The 17693-nt window shown below is 42.5% G+C and overlaps 1 protein-coding gene across 2 annotated transcripts in view; it reads right to left on the bottom strand.

Moving 5' to 3' along the window:
• The window catches only part of ADAMTS9 (ADAM metallopeptidase with thrombospondin type 1 motif 9), a 218896-nt gene that overhangs the window by 151953 nt on the left and 49250 nt on the right, over nucleotides 1–17693 (bottom strand). For both annotated transcript variants that reach the window (XM_077275942.1, XM_077275943.1), the window contains 6 exons: nucleotides 15360–15400; nucleotides 14506–14611; nucleotides 12884–13027; nucleotides 7565–7706; nucleotides 5054–5161; nucleotides 346–491 (listed from right to left, as the gene is read on the bottom strand). In XM_077275942.1, the coding sequence (XP_077132057.1) occupies nucleotides 346–491; nucleotides 5054–5161; nucleotides 7565–7706; nucleotides 12884–13027; nucleotides 14506–14611; nucleotides 15360–15400 (687 nt within the window). The remainder of the gene's footprint in view (nucleotides 1–345; nucleotides 492–5053; nucleotides 5162–7564; nucleotides 7707–12883; nucleotides 13028–14505; nucleotides 14612–15359; nucleotides 15401–17693) is intronic.

A 17693-nucleotide genomic window follows, 5' to 3' on the forward strand; every position in this document is an offset into this window, starting at 1 on the left:
GTCCATGCATTACATAGTTGCCCATTCATTTGAATATGGTCAGTGCAATACTACATTTGTCCTGTAGAGGCCACGGCAGGAAAAATGAGCAGGTGCACAAAGTAATCCTTGGAGATATCAGCTGATTGCAATTGGATAGAGAAGCCAGAACTGTAGCAATCAGTGGATCATCGGTGCAAAATTCTAAAAAGGTAATGTCCAAATGGGTAAAACCCATACTCCATTGGACTCTACTGTATAACGAAAATATAGGAGCCATTAAATAGAGGGCCGCCAACCTTTATGACACTCCATATTTGCTTGCGCAGGTAGAAACTGATGTAATGTAATACAAAATGTACTTACTCAGGTCTGTTGCATTCTCGAATGGCGGTTTTGATCCCACCACTACAAGATCTAGAACAAGCACCAAATGGTTTCCAAGGTCCCCAGGAACCATCGACAATTGAAGCATCGCGTTCTTTCGGGATACACAAGCCATATTTGCAATGCTGTTGGCAATGATAAACACAGGGTTAATGTCAATGTCGCGCACAATCATCTTTGCACTAAATTGTGATTTTAAGTTCTCATCACTAGAGTTGGTGGAAATCGATTCACACATCCAAGCCTATCAACCACGACAAAGGCCAATGGCAGATGGACAGGAACGGATCAACCGCCTCATACCCGACAGCATCCGCGGCACTTTTTTCAATTAGTCAGTCTGGTTTAATGTCATTATGGTGCAAAGATCATATCAAACCAGGCCAGGTAGGCATGGATTCTTTCTGGTAAGAGGCGGCTATCTTGCTCCTGTCTGACGTGGTCGATGGAATGGGATGTGAGATCAATTGGCACCACCTCTGCTCAGGACACGGTTTTCAGCTTCTCTGTAAAAAGAATGGTTTAATTCACCGGCACAACCACTGGGTGGTCACCTATAGACACATATTGCATAAACGACCTGCAATATATGTATTTTGGCCAAGTTGGTCTTCTCGAGCTCTTTATATTTGGAGAGATCAAGTTCCGAGGAAACATAAGGAAGGACACAACGGTTATACTAAAGGGTCATCCAGTATTGGAGGCATCTCTTGAAAGGCTCCATATCAGATAGATTGCCTGTCTATATGTACTCTTGTTAGTAAGCTTAGAAAGCTATCAATTCCTAAACCAAGACATTTACTCCCTTGGTCCTACAGGGAGGTTTCCAATGAATTTCCATTTAAAGAGGACCTACCACCTCGCGCTCTTAGTTTATTCCCTCTGCTCTCCTGATTAATCAATTTTTTTTTATAAATATTTAAATATGCCAAATGTTTCCAGACATGTGGGCTTTTTCATTTTGTGCTAATTTTTATGGTCTTTACCAAAGGGGAGTGGTTGACGGGATTCCTAGGGGGGCATAGCTTTAGGCTATTCTGCATAATTATCCTACAATCACCCACCTTCTTGGTAAAGATTAATAAAAATTAGAAATAACTAAAAAGACCTATAGAAAGCAAAAATCAGAATACTCTGGTGAGCAGTCGGAATAAAATAAGTGCAAAAAACAGAAACTTCTGACCTGGTGTCAGGTCCTCTTTAGTTTGGTCCTCACTTTGCTCATTGAAGACCATCAACCAATGCTTTCTGCTTCTAGGATTTCTAATTCCTTCTTTCGTAATTCCTCACTTTCAGGAGATTTCTGAATCAGCTGATAGAAAGCTCAACCAAGGTCACAGGAGGCTTCGGGGAAAATGCATTTAGTCTGGAGCTGAAATAATCTCATAGTATAATTTGGTATAGAGAAGACTCCTGCAGACGACGAAAAACTGGAAGAAGATTGCAGAAGGAAGTTCTGACCCCATCATTACTGAACGCATCATTACATTTCTGAAAGTCCCCACTAACAGACCCAAATTGTCATTAGAGACTGATCTCCTTACAGCATGAGATGAATATGTAAGCACCGAGCATCCTAGGCCCCATTATGCGTTCTATCACTAGGGTCTTTTCTGTGATCACTAGGAAGAAGAAGCTGGAGGCTCCATCAGTTGTATCGGTATATGGAAGCTTGAGCCAGAACAATAGCTAAGGTAAGGACAAAAGGCAATGCATTGAATATGCATGAGAGGATTATGACCCAATAGGTAATATACTCCTCTATCAGGGACGGCCATATCATGGAGCCCAAGAGGTGAGGGGGCCACTTTGATCTCCAAAACTGGTGAAATTCTGCCTTATGATGAGCTATTGGACTGCAAAGGTCCCATTGACTGTTCATGCACAGGGGTCCTCTTCTGTACGTGTCCACCTCAGCCCCCTATGATCATCCTCTGGTCGAAAACATCAGTATAACTACTATGGGAATTATGACATATCCATGGGAGATGTCTGATAGATGCAGATCCCACATTTCGGACTTGTGTGACTCTCTCCATTTACTCTTAAGGGAATTCTGAAAATTGCAGAGGAACACCCATAGAAGGGAATGGAGGGAGACACACATGTGCACCCACTTCTCCATGACCAGGTGGGTCCCTGCTCCCAAGATAGGCGTGATCCCATGAATTTTCCGGCGAATTTTGTGGTTCCTTCCTGCGATATAAAATAAATGAGCAGGGGCTAAAGAAGAAGAAGAAAATTTTGTGGTGCATCGCAAGTGCTGCATTTTCTTTACCTATGGCAACAGTTAAGGTATGGGCCATTTCCAAAGGTAGACTGCAGGGGGCAGACTTTTCCTTGCATGATCACCTGGACCTGAGATGGTGTCCAAAGCAAAAAGACCCCACAGTTATCACAACCCAAGAAATACAGCTAATTCTCCACTACCCTAATTTCCAGCAATTACGACCATGTTATGAAACTGATGAGGAAATTTTATACCCGAGCAAATAAAGTGAAAGTTAAGAAAAATATATTTTCTCAGGATTTAATAAAGTTGAGAGAATTAAGAATTTTTCTGCTTATGAAACTTCATCTCGTTTGACCTTATTCTGTTTTTCCGACTTGAATTTTTCATAACCCCAGCCTCTTGCACCTGAGGGGTCAACTTCTAACAATGGCCGTAACTTAATCCTGTTTCACGAGGGACATAGATGGAATTACTATTCCACCTGGAGAAAGAAAATTCCTTCCTTATCAACAAGTGCTTTTTCAGATTTTATACCAATAATTAGACGTTGGACGGGCTCTCTGCTCATGATTGCCCGATTGTGGCTGCCTCTGTGCGGAGAAGCCTGGACCAGATGGAGCTTTCTAGACTGATCCAGGGTAAATCCAGAGATAACTTTGCCGCTTATTTTATATTATTTTCCCATATTATCTCACTATTTTCTTTATGTCCACCTTTCAATCTGTGCTGAATAATTTCACGAGTATCTTTGTGGTAGTCGTGGTTTTTGTTGGCCTGATACAGAACTCCTAATCCCCAACAAACATGTAGAATTAAATAGTAAAATTCTAGCTACCTATGGCCACCACTTAGAAAAGCTTAAAATGATTTTCCCATGAGAGCCAGAGGTAAGATGACTGATGAAAAGGATGTCATTACATCCTGTTTATTAGTCACTTGAGACCACTGATTGGCTGCAGGGGTCAGATGACTGATGAACAAGATGTGATTGCACAGGAAGTGATGACATCCTGTTTATCAGTCACCTGAGCTCTGACACCACTGATTGGCTGCAGTGGTAAAATGACTGATGAACAGGATATGATTGCACAGGAAATTATGACATCCTGTTTAGCAGTCACATGAGCTCTGAGAGCACTGATTGGCTGCAGTGGTGAGATGACTGATGTACAGGATGTGACTGCACAGGAAGTGATGACATCCTGTTGATCAGTCACCTCAGCTCTGAGACCACTGATTGGCTGCAGGGGTCAGATGACTGATGAACAAGATGTCATTATGAAGGAAGTGATGACATCTTGTTTATCAGTTACTCGACCTCTGAGACCACTGATTGGCTGCAGTGGTGAAATGACTGAAGAACAGGATGTGATTGCACAGGAAGTGATGACATCCTGTTTACCAGTCACTTGACCTCTGAGACCACTGATTGGCTGCAGTGGTGAAATGACTAATGAACAGGATGTGATTGCACAGGAAGTGATGACATCCTGTTTATCAGTCACTCGACCTCTGAGACCACTGATTGGCTGCAGTGGTGAAATGACTAATGAACAGGATGTGATTGCACAGGAAGTGATGACATCCTGTTTATCAGTCACTCGACCTCTGAGACCACTGATTGGCTGCAGTGGTGAAATGACTGAAGAACAGGATGTGATGCACAGGAAGTGATGACATCCTGTTTATCAGTCACTCGACCTCTGAGACCACTGATTGGCTGCAGTGGTGAAATGACTGAAGAACAGGATGTGATGCACAGGAAGTGATGACATCCTGTTTATCAGTCACTCGACCTCTGAGACCACTGATTGGCTGCAGTGGTGAAATGACTGAAGAACAGGATGTGATGCACAGGAAGTGATGACATCCTGTTTACCAGTCACTTGACCTCTGAGACCACTGATTGGCTGCAGTGGTGAGATCACTGAAGAACAGGATGTGATTGCACAGGAAGTGAGGACATCCTGTTTATCAGTCACCTGACCTTGCAATCAATCAACCACCTCATCGTGATTTATAGATTTTTTATTTAATATCTATATTATATCTTTCTCCCTTCTCAGTGCCGAATGTTGAGCAGACCTAGAAAGGAAGGAGGTGACATTATTCTTGCCCACTTCAGTCCACGGTGAGGATTGCTGACGTGAGCCCTCCATTACAGTCTCCATTTCTACTCTTATCTATTTCATTGTGGCCGGAGTCATTTCATAGCAGAACAGCAGGGACGTTTCACCACAATGAGTCTCCGAGATGGTTCCCTGGGTCTGCAATTGGGGAGCAGCGAAGTGTAACTGTGGGAAAATCGACATGGGAATTCACAGACTCTTTGTGCGGGATTTTTACTGCTTCCTGTATGACATCAGCATCTCCATGATGGCTCTTTCATGGGCCGGCATATAGAGGACCACGTACAAAGACCACTTATTCAAATAATAATGTAAAAGTGTTCACCTTTCCGGGCTCACATTCCGTCCCATCCGCCCATGGGGTGTGCTGAGTGCGGCAGCCCTTGTGAGGCCCCTCCATGTTAATGCACCACAGTCTCCGACATTGCATCTGCTACATGGGTACAAGCGAGAACGCACAGTCAATTCCCAGGCGGTTTAATGTATAACATGGAAATCTATCTATTCAGCCAAAATTGCCTACACTGCACTTTAATAAAACGCTTTCTCACAGCTCGGCTTCATTATTCAGAGAAAGGGACCCACTTTGTACGGCTTTAATGACCCTCGTTCTGCCCTCAAACAACCTATTTAAATATGGAACAAAGTTTACATTCAGAAAGGGAAATGCTGGAAACCTGGGAAATACACACGAATAGCGGCGGCTACGTAACCGGCACATTACTGCAATGGAGAAGGAAATAATCCCATGTTACCAAAGTATGCAAAATATATCATTTGTATAATACGAATATTGATAGCTACTGAAAGAGATGTCTGTAAGCAAACACCGGGGGAAAGAAACATGGCCGACGTGTAAATCAGGCCTCGGACTATGGTTTTATACAGGATTCGGGCTGTGTGCACCATAGACCTCAATGGGTCTTTACTATATTTTCCTGTCTGGTTTCATAGGATAAAAAATGTTCATGCCGTGCTCCAAAGGATGGAGTACTAGACAGGTGTAAACGAGCGTATTATCGGTCCGACAAAACATTGGATCGCTTCCAGTTGGTCTATGGGGCTGTGCACATGTCCGATTCTTTTAGTGGGATAAGAAAAAAAATAAATCGCAGTATGTCCTAGTTTGAACCGATGCTCGTATCACAAGTCAATGAGTCTGTGGAAAACATCGGACTGCACTCGCATGACATCTGAGTGCAGTCTGATTTCCGACACAATGAAGAAGATGGAGAAATGTTGTTCTCCATCTTCTCCACATCCGAGAAAATCAGATTACACTATGCTCACACTCTGATCAGAGTTTCATCAGTTTCATTTGCATATCTCCCCGATTCTCTCTGCACGAGCCCTTACGGAGATAGTCTAAAAGCAGTAAGAAGTCACCATTCAGTGCCACACCCCAAGTGTGAGGGCCAAGGGTTTCATAGGACAAGACGGTAGGATTTCTGTGAGACACGGTGCAGTTTGTACACATATCTACAGTAGGGAGGTAAATATAGAGGGATCTAGGGAGGTAAGTATAGGGGGTCTAGGGAGGTAAGTATAGGGGAGCTAGGGAAGTAAGTATAGGGGATCTAGGGAGGTAAGTATAGGGGGTCTAGGGAGGTAGGTATAGGGGATCTAGGAAGGTAAGTAGAGGGGATCTAGGGAGGTAAGTATAGGGGATCTAGGGAGGTAAGTATAGGGGATCTAGGGAGGTAAGTATAGGGGATCTAGGAAGGTAAGTATAGGGGATCTAGAGAGGTAAGTATAGGGGGTCTAGGGAGGTAAGTATAGGGGATCTAGGGAGGTAAGTATAGGGGATCTAGGGGGATAAGTATACGGGGTCTAACGAGGTAAGTATAGGGGTCTAGGGAGGAAAGTATAGGGGATCTAGGGAGGTAAGTATAGGGGGGTCTAGGGAGGTAAGTATAGGGGATCTAGGAAGGTAAGTAGAGGGGATCTAGGGAGGTAAGTATAGGGGATCTAGGGAGGTAAGTATAGGGGATCTAGGGAGGTAAGTATAGGGGATCTAGAGAGGTAAGTATAGGGGATCTAGAGAGGTAAGTATAGGGGGTCTAGGGAGGTAAGTATAGGGGGTCTAGGGAGGTAAGTATAGGGGATCTAGGGAGGTAAGTATAGGGGATCTAGGGAGATAAGTATAGGGGATCTAGGAAGGTAAGTATAGGGGATCTAGAGAGGTAAGTATAGGGGGTCTAGGGAGGTAAGTATAGGGGGGTCTAGGGAGGTAAGTATAGGGGATCTAGGAAGGTAAGTAGAGGGGATCTAGGGAGGTAAGTATAGGGGATCTAGGGAGGTAAGTATAGGGGATCTAGGGAGGTAAGTATAGGGGATCTAGGAAGGTAAGTATAGGGGATCTAGGGAGGTAAGTATAGGGGGTCTAGGGAGGTAAGTATAGGGGGTCTAGGGAGGTAAGTATAGGGGGTCTAGGGAGGTAAGTATAGCGGGGTCTAGGGAAGTATAGGGGGTCTAGGGAGGTAAGTATAGGGGATTTAGGGAGGTAAGTATAGGGGATCTAGGAAGATAAGTATAGGGGGTCTAGGGAGTTAAGTATAGGGGATCTAGGGAGGTAAGTATAGGGGGGTCTAGGGAGGTAAGTATATGGGGGAGTCTAGCGAGGTAAGTATAGGGGATCTAGGGAAGCAGTGAATCCTAGGATGGACCACATCCTCAAGAGACCGGTACTATCAATGGTACATAATAGAGTTGGATGTCCTGTTAAATATGAGACCCAGGGACTTAATGGTGGCTGCAAATATGGAGAACCCCATAAGATATACCATAACAACTCAGCTATCCAAAATGTATATACTCCAAATATAAAAGTACTAACCATGTAAGGGCACACTTGTGATCCAGGCCCAAATATCAACTCACATTGCTTATTGACATTGTATATGACACCCGGCAGCTGCTGAGGCATGGAATATGATCTTGATATAGGTTCATCAAGCAAACATTCACCATATCCTGTACTGGAAGGGAATAACACAGAATCAGCAGTGGATATAAATGTCCATCCATTACATCAGATGCAATTTCATACTGCAGAACACAACGACACCAATTCCAGGTCTTCATTACCCACACAAAGTATTCCTTGGCTTGATGGATTCTTTATTGTCAAACTATATAATATTCTGGCAGTTTGCAGACTACTGAAGATGTCTGTATGGCAGGTCTAGAGGAGCCATCATAAACTGACAATTACACAGGTAGGGCCGAAGGGAGATCCAATGATGAGAGAAACGCTAGAGACTTCGGGGCGGCAGGAATTCTCCGTAACGATTGCTCTACAGTTGACAGTTCTGCTACTTCCGATCTAGTAGATGTCAGACTAAAACTGTTCTCTCCAAAGAGGGGCTTAAGCTTTACTTCCGGGCCAACCATTTTTTATTCACTAGAAAACACTTTTATTCAGAAGAGGAGGAATCCCACAGAAAAGGTAAAGTTGGTCCCTCAATTTTGCTGCTAAGTTTCTCCAAGGAGAAGAAAAGGGTCTCATTTTTGTTTCGCCTTCAATTACTCTTGGCCAAATTCAGCACCACTGAAATCCTGCGCAAGAGCTCATCACCCACGGATTGCGTAGAAACAACACCAACACTTGGCTACTGTCTGGTATTTCAGCTGAGCCTCAGTTACATAGATGATGCCAAACAGAAATACTCACAGATGAGTTTTGCCCTTTTTTTTCCCAATTCTCATACAACACTTTTAAAGAGGACAGTTTCTTTTCATATTTTATTCCTGCTGCTTCTGAGTATTATATATTTTTTTTTAATTTACCATATAGTTCCTGAGATGTGGGCCTTTTCATTTAGTGTAAATTTCTTAGGTCTTTACCAGAGGGGCAGGGGTCACATGATTCCCTGGGGGTGTTTTTTTTAGGTTGTTTTGCATTATTACCCTATGACTAATACCTCCTTGGCAAGAAGCCAAATTAACACTCAATAAAAAGGCTGATTTCTATTTTTGGTGGATTTATACACCAATATAATACTGAAAATACCAGAACTTTTGAGGTAAGAAGAGGCTGCGCACACTGTTGTCCACCCAGTCTAATCTAATACTAGAGAGATCCGGGGTGCTGAGGTAAGAAGAGGCTGCTCAGACTGCTGTCCACCCTGTCTAATCTAATACTGGAAATACCAGGGGTGCTAATGTAAGAAGAGGCTGCTCACACAGCTGTCCACCCTGTCTAATCTAATACTAAAGAGATCAGGAATGCTGAGGTAAGAAGAGGCTGCTCACACTGCTGTCCACCCTGTCTATCTGATCTAATACTGGAGATACCAGGAGTGCTGAGGTAAGAAGATGCTGCTCACACTGCTGTCCACCCTGTCTATCTGATCTAATACTGGAGATACCAGAGGTGCTAATGTAAGAAGAGGCTGCTCACACTGCTGTCCTCCCTGTCTACTCTAATACTGGAGATACCAGGGGTTCTGAGGTAAGAAGAGGTTGCTCACACTACTGACCACCTTGTCTAATCTAATACTGGAGACACTAGAGGTGCTGACTTAAAGGGAACCTGTCACCCCCCCACGCGTTTTTAACTAAAAGAGCCACCTTGTGCAGCAGTAATGCTGCATTCTGACAAGGTGGCTCTTTTAGTTCTGGGTGCTGTAACTGCCGAAATAATCAGTTTTATAATTTGTCCTAAATACCTTGTCTTCAGTCAAGGAGGCAGGCGTTTCCCCCCTGCTTCAGACACCACACAGACGACACTCAAATCTTCTTGGCGGCGCCGGGCACCGCCTCCTCAGCGCTGTTTTGAAAATAGCCGGCGCCTGCGCTCTTTTCTCCTGCCTTGGGCAGGCGCAGTGACCGCTGCCCGTCTTTCCTCATATGCAGTCTCGGTGACTGCGCCTGTGCGGCCGCCCTGCTTTTGAATCCCAGCCCCGCAGTGACTTATGATTTATTCACACTGTGGGGCTGGGATTCACAAGCAGGGCGGCTGCACAGGCGCAGTCACCGAGACTGCATATGAGGAAAGACGGGCAGCAGGAGAAAAGAGCGCAGGCGCCGGCTATTTTCAAAACAGCGCTGAGGAGGCGGCGCCCGGCGCCGCCAACAAGATTTGAGTGATGGCTGTGTGGCGTCTGAAGCATGGGGGAAACGCCGACCTACTTGACTGAAGAAAGGTATTTAGGACAAATTATAAAACTGATTATTTCGGCAGTTACAGCACCCAGAACTAAAAGAGCCACCTTGTCAGAATGCAGCATTACTGCTGCACAAGGTGGCTCTTTTAGTTAAAAACGCCTGGGGGGATGACAGGTTCCCTTTAAGAAGAAGCTGCTCACACTGCTATCCACCCTGTCTATGTGATCTTATACTGGAGATACCAGTAGTGCTGAGGTAAGAAGAAACTGCTCACACTGCTGTCCACCCTGTTTGCCTGATTGTATACTGGTGATACCAGGGGTTCTGAGGCAAGAAGAGACTGCTCACACCACTGTCCACCATGTATGCCTGATCTAATACTGGAGAAACTGGGGGTGGTGAGGTAAGAAGAGGCTGCTCACACTACTTAATGTCCACCTGTTGTCTCTAAATGCTGAGTATATGCTATATCCTGCAGATAGAATCATAAGATGTTAGAGTTGGAATGGACCTCCAGGGTCATCGTGTGCAACCCTCTGCTCAATGCAGGATTCACTAAATCATCTCAGACAAGATGTCTGTCCAGTATACTGTATAGATGACCTATACTATATACTGTAAAGCTATTTCCAGGTCACAGCAGCGTAGTTTCGTACTGCACATGCTCCCAGCACCTGTCAACAATGGAGGCCATTTTAAAATATCATGTTATTGATTGGCACATTAAAGATATTTAGGAATTTATTTAGAAAGACATTATCTTTCTTTCTTCTTACTTGCATCTAAATGGAGCAGCTTGGTAGCATTAAATCTCAATCATATTATAAGCAAAGCACACACTGTGTCATTGTGACTAACAAACGCGATTTGGGCAAAGCATTGAATTTTCCTGGTGCTTTGCAGAGGCGGCCTTGTGGTTTCCTCTCCTTATACAGGTATCCCCTCACACTGTCATACCAGGCCAAAATGTCCAATTAGAAAATCCTAAGCCAGCATGAGTCCACCGGTTGCTTTGGTTACCCCGTTCCTATGGCCGAGGAATGCTCAGCAAGGGTTGCCGGCAGACGAAGATCACTCCTTTTTTTATTACAGCATTCAGTGTCTGTAATAATTTATTAGCCCCTCTTCATGCACCATGCTAAGAAACTTCGTGGGAGTCCACGATAGATTGTGAGACATCGGTGCCACTCAACTGTAGTCCCTCCAAGTGTCAGCAGAGAAGAATAAATGGACACTATTAAAACAATGTACCTGCGAGAAAATAGCAGGTTTTGACATCAAAACAATCCGGCACAAGGTTCTTAAATCAGTTTTGATGTACTGTGTATACCTAGCTGACAGGAATTTGAGGGTTATCCATGCATGAAGGGAAAATACGGCAAAAATGCCAGTAACTTTGATACGACAAAATACTTTCCAATATGCACAAACAGAGGTTTCAGTTATTTCCATGCCTTTGACAGGATATTTGAAGTGCCTTTAAGCCTCGCGAAGGGGACACATTTCTTTTAAGCTCCTCAAGGTGACACAAGTTTTAACAATGCTTTCCCGGTGGAACCTCGGAAAGAAAGATGCTTCAAAGCTTTCAGCTTTTTTTCGTAAAATGATGGTTATTTCTATTCCGAAAAGGTTTCATAATCATATGAAGTGGGCAAGAAAATACAGTAAAAAATATTGTCAGTTTTGGGGAATGGACACAAGAAGAGGGTACAATAAAAAAGGGAGTCGTTGGATAAGGGATTTTTGATTTATGCATGGGAATATAAAAATTGTCATCATCACTCAATCCCTAGAAGATGATCTCCAAGTCTTTCTGCAAAATGGAAACCCTCACACCGGAACCCAGCAACCTTTTGGATCTCCTTGTCCCTCTCTTATAGAGTTGCAGATAGGCTCTTCTTTGCTTGGCGAAAAGGTCCAGTTTGCTGCCCTAGCTCTGGAAAAGGAAAAATGGAATGTAGATCGTCACCAGTCAAAGCCTTGACCCGCAGGGTTTCTAGTACTCCTCTGTTCTCCTACCCACTCCCTCACTGAACCTTTTAATAGCCATTTCCCCTTCATAAATAAGATGATGCCCAGACCTCAAGGGTGAATATCAAACTTATAGATACCTGAAGGCAGACTTGGTAAACTTTACCTTACTAATCAAGATCAAATGTCATCCCCCACTCGATATTCCTGAAGCCTTCCTTTTCTTTTTCCCTCTTTCCTTGTTTTGAACTGCACTTGACCTCGATGATAGGTGAAATGAATGGACAGGAGTGCTTAACTATACCTTTTTGTCTATGAACAGCTTTTTTCTGACATTGAAAAGGGGCACGTAGAAAGTCCACCTCCATTCTCTAAGAAGAACCAACTACAGCCGAAGGGGCATAGCATGCAGTGCTTCTGCCCTTTTGAGTGATTGCTGTAGGGTTTGGACAAACTAAGAGAAGGCGCTCCAGGTATCTAGACTGTGAGGGAGGCATTACTGGTGAGGTGACCCACACTTTTTGATAAACAGTGGTTCAACATGATAGTCCTACTGTCTCATGACATTACCATCCCAGATAAAGGCAATCAATCACCAATTACTTAATCTTGAAGCTATTTTTTCTGCATGGATTGATAAGAAGGCTTTAGCATACAAAGGTAAGCAAGGTGACATCTGGGGCACTGTGTCTTTTAGGGTATATAGACTCAAGCTAAGGTTGGTACTTTTATAAGGGCTTTCTACGACCGAAGGGATCTGCTGCAGCTGACTATTGACACTACATCTACAATTTGCTCTGTCGGCCTAAATGTCAAGCATTGGTGAGACTCAGCTGTCATCGTACTTTGGTTGGAGAGTACCTAGACCTGAAAACTTGACCTGTCTAACTTTTGAGAAGTCTTTACAAAATTATAAAAAGGATTACACTTTTTATTGTTTTGGTCATTGGTAAAAAAAATGCTTTAATGAAGACAAAATTCGAAATGACTGGGACATATTCTTAGAAAACGTCCCAAATGTGTATGTAGCTTCTCTCTACAAACATATTTGGTTTGGAGATAACGTGCCACTTACTCTAGGAACTGTGTGATGTACTTCCTGCTACATTTGGACCACATCCAAGGGTTGGTGTAAAAGTTGAGAGTTGGAGCCATGACGTGTTGTTGCTTGCCTCCCTCCTCTTTACACTTATTACTGTCATCGTGCGGCATATTGAATCTAAGGAAACATGGAGATGAGTCAGTCACCAGTATGCAAGACATTAAGTAGGCATCTGACCTCAACCAGTGCCCCAACTACAATAACATAATTGTCACATCTCTTTTACTAATGCAAATGCCATCATTCAAAGGCTGCTTATGCCATGTGGTCTTTTTCGGAAAAAGAAGCGAAAGTTACTATTATTAGTGCAGGGCAGCGCAGCAATGAGAACACTATGTCTGCCACTATTATGGGGGCACTTTAACAGACAGTGATATGGTGGAACAGTAGCGGTTTATGGAAGGAAGGTAAGCAGCTATCAGAGTTGTGTAACCTTAATGTTACAATTTTTTTCTCAAGAACAGCACCATTATGCACATTAGGAATGGAGGGGGAGTGGAAGGATGGATAGAAGAGGAAGAGAGGGTTAAAAGAAAGGAAGGAGAAAACAAGGAAGGATGGCAGAGGAAGAAGAATAAAGGAAGGTAGGAAAGAAGGAAGAGTGAGGAAGGGAGGAAGGAAATTAAAGGATGGAGGGATGGATGGAGAATGGGAGGAGGGGAGGGAGAACATGAAAGAAGAAGGAATGAAGATAGGATGGAAGAGGGGGAGGGAGGAAGGAAGGAACAAAGACGACGGAAGAAAGAGGAAGGGGGAAGCAAGAAGGTAGGTAGAAGAAGAGGAAGGCAGGAGGAAAGAGGAGATAAGGGAAGGAGCTATGAGAAAAGGAGGAAAGGAAAGAAGGGAGGAAGAGAGGGATGGAGGTAGGTAAGGAAGTAGGGAGGGAAGGAGGAAGGAAGGAAAAAAAGGAAGGGAAAGAAGGGAAAGGAAAGGAAGGGATGGGAAGGGAAGGGAAGGGAAGGGAAGGGAAGGGAAGGGAAGGAAGGAAGGAAGGAAGGAAAAGGAAGGGGAGGGATGTAGGAAGGAAAGAAAGCAATGGAATGATTGATAGATAGATTTGACATACCCAGATCATAATTGTAAACTTTCCTGGAAGGAAAGATTGTCAAATCTACCGGGTGCATGAGATGTGGGCAGGGCCAATAATTGAACCTTGACTATGGTAGAAAAATGATGTCAACCTTTACACACTGCAAACATCCAATAAGAGATAGATTGAATTGATAGATAATACATAGATAATGAAATGGATAAATAGACGGACAGATTATGAGATAAACAGATGGATAGATGGATACTATGAGTATTTGCACGCCAGGATTTTTCGAAATTATACGAACTCTTCCTTTACAACATTGATTACGGTCTAACATCGGGTCATTCATTCCTTGCTGGAGGCTGAAAACAATTCCTGTTTATATGCAGCTATCAAAACAATTTGGTCTTGACATCTGATTAATTTAATTTATGGCAGCATATATATAGAATTTATACACAGCTACTGCTGACTGTGAAAAATCGTAGCGTGTGAACCCATTGTAAGGTTAATACAGAATGGTTTATTTCAAAGGCAAATGTATTTACATGAAACGTACACGTGTCCTAGCTCATGTGCTATAGTAAATGCCGTGCTGAGGCCGTTGTCTTCACTAATGGAGCAACTCCTGTATGGATCGCACACTGTGCCGAGCTCAGCCAAACCTGCCAATAACAGATAGATCAGACAAATTATCTCTTTATAGGATCATTATTAAGTTGTATCACATAACATAGTTACTGCTAATTTATTTACATAGTCATAAAATCCCACATAACCAATGGATAATTAAAAAAATATGGACTTTTCCCAGATAGGAGATTTGTTGGATTAAAGGAATGATTGGACATACTGGATTTCAATATGCCCAGTCTTTTCATCTTGCAGGACTTGTCTCCATCAGATGTCAAAAATTGAAGTAACAACCCAAATTATTATTTTTTAATGGGGGTCCTGCACCCTTCCCATGGAAAAGGGGTGATCGCTATATCATCTCATGGGGTGACCAGGTGAGGAAGACTGAAAACTGCGCAAGTTCACAGGTCTGGTACAAAAAGCTTTTTTTGTTTTTCTAGTCACCTCAGGCTTTAGGGCCTATGTCTAAATGCAGCCTCTGCACCTCCCATAGTTACACCCCTGAACTACCTGTAGTATGATTAGGGAACTAGATAAATATCCTAATTTAGATCCCCTTCCCCATAACACCATTTTTAGATCTACTCGGTTTATAGCAACCAATCAGGACGCAGCTTTCATTTTGTAAACAGCTCGGGTAAAATGAAAGCTGCTCTGTGATACGTTGCTATGGGGAACAGCTTTACTTTAGCAAGGCTCTTTTTTTTTTTTTTTTTTTTTTTTTAATAAATCTGCCTCCATTGTGTTTCATAAAATGAATGAAATATTATATCTTACCTAATGTATCACATTTCTCCTGGGCTCTACATATATCCTGTCTGAAAATAAATGAAAAATCGAGACTAATATTAGACACTTTGAAGGGAGATTTTTAAAACTGGGGGGGAAGGAAGAAAGAGGAGTCTTTACCCATAGGAACCAATTAGGTTGCTACAGGCAGCTGCTCCAATTTTCCTCTGCAGAACTGTATATATAAATAAGATATATAAACATTATACTATATAAATAAATATATAAAATATATACATATATAAACTGTATCTTATAAATATATATATATATATATATATATATATATATATATATATTTTATATTACATATATATATATATATATATATATATATATATATATATATATATATATATATATATAAAAACAATTATATAAATATATATAATATATATACAAATTATATTATATAAATATATATAAAATCTGTTATATGAATATATATATAAACTATATATAAAAATTAAATTATATTATATATATATATATATATATATATATATATATATATATATATATATATATATATATATATATATATATATATATATGTGTGTCTGTGTACAATGGCTGCTGTTATTTCCATCCGTAATGAGAAAATGAGAAGTAGGAGAACATCACATAATTTATTTCCACAGACGACACTTTTCCGTATATTAAACCCTAATCCATAAAGCAGTTTTTGCGCTGCTTAGGGCACCAGGGCCTTGTCTGCGGCATTAGTGCATTGACGTAAATCTCACTAAATGAAATATCTGCTGCCGGTGACGGTGTGTTAAACTAATCGGTCACCTCATTTATCACATTTTACATAGACACCTGTGAAAATGTATAAAACAGAGCAGGAGCTGAGAGACTGTAATAATTCTCATCTTTGTGAACCCTGTCAAGAAAATTACAACTCGGTAGTCGATGTAAAAGCAGAAGTTACTCGTGGCCTTGTAGACCCACCTCAGCCTAAGGCCTTATGCAACGCCATAAGCATGAAGCAAATATGGCGGTGAAAGGCGTCTAATGTAGGACTGTAATTATCCTGTGTTGTGCAGTATGGTGCTTCTCTGAGACGCTTCTCTGAGACACCTTGTTCTCCCCTAGAAGCAATGGTTCCAAACATTACATTCATAATATGGCAACGCCACGGAGTGTGAACTTAAGTTATGAGCCTCGTTTAGATTCACATTATAAGCCAATAACTTGATATTGGCTCCATATTACGGACCTCTCCTACATAGTGCCATAATACAGCTATGTGAATGAGTATAAGGGGGCCTTTTCTTGAAAGTAAAAAAAGGAAGTACCATATCCATTTTTTTATTTGCCCTAAGGGCTCGTTCACACGACTGTAAATACCGGACAAGTGATAGCCGTTGTTTTAATGGATAGCACTCTTCCCCATGTCATTCTATGGGGCCGTGCACATGGGCGATTTTTTTCCATGGACCAAGTCAGTGCACGATTTACCTCAGAGAATCGGATGGCACTCGCCCATTCAAGTCTAAGGGTCAGTGGAAAAAAAAAATTGTAACCGCTCTTGGATGATATCCAAATGCGGTCCCCACTTTCATGGACTGACAATATGGAGAAGGCAGAGAAAAATGTTTCTCCACCTCAGAGAAAATTGTCTGACACTCCGATCAGACTCTGTTCAGAGTGTAATTACCCCAATTTTTTCAGGTGAGAGAAAAACAGTCATGTGATCATCGCTTAAGTGAATTTTTTTTTAATCTGTTCAGGTGATTCTGTTTCTAGGAAACATGGGTGATGATCATACAAGAACCAAATTGACAGGGGTATAGATAGAAATCCGTAGGCCCCTATTAGGTTCCACCCATGGGTCTCCAGCCATCTAACCACTTAGGCCTCTTTCACACTAGCGTCGGTACTGGTCCGTCGCTATGCGTCGGCGCGACGTACCGACGCACGTTGTGAAATTTATGCACGACGTGGATAGCGGATGCAGTTTTTCAACGCATCCGCTGCCCAGTCTAAAGTCCAGGGAGGAGGGGGCGGAGTTCCGGACGCGCATGCACGGTAGAAAATGGCGGACGCGACGTACGAAAAAACGTTCACTTGAAAGTTTTTTCGTGCCGACGGTCAGCCAAAACTCAACGCATCCAGTGCACGACGGACGCGACGTATGGCCATACGTCGCGATCCGTCGGCAATACAAGTCAAAGGCAAAAAACGCTTCCTGCGGGCACATTTTCAGGATCCGTTTTTTGCCCAAAACGACGGATTGCGACGGATTAAAAAAAAACCTAGTGTGAAAGTAGCCTTAGATGCCATGGTCCCTGTTGATCATAGCATCTACGGTGACCT

This window comes from Ranitomeya variabilis, chromosome 8 (genome assembly GCF_051348905.1).
Source record: "Ranitomeya variabilis isolate aRanVar5 chromosome 8, aRanVar5.hap1, whole genome shotgun sequence".
NCBI classification, from domain to species: domain Eukaryota; kingdom Metazoa; phylum Chordata; class Amphibia; order Anura; family Dendrobatidae; genus Ranitomeya; species Ranitomeya variabilis.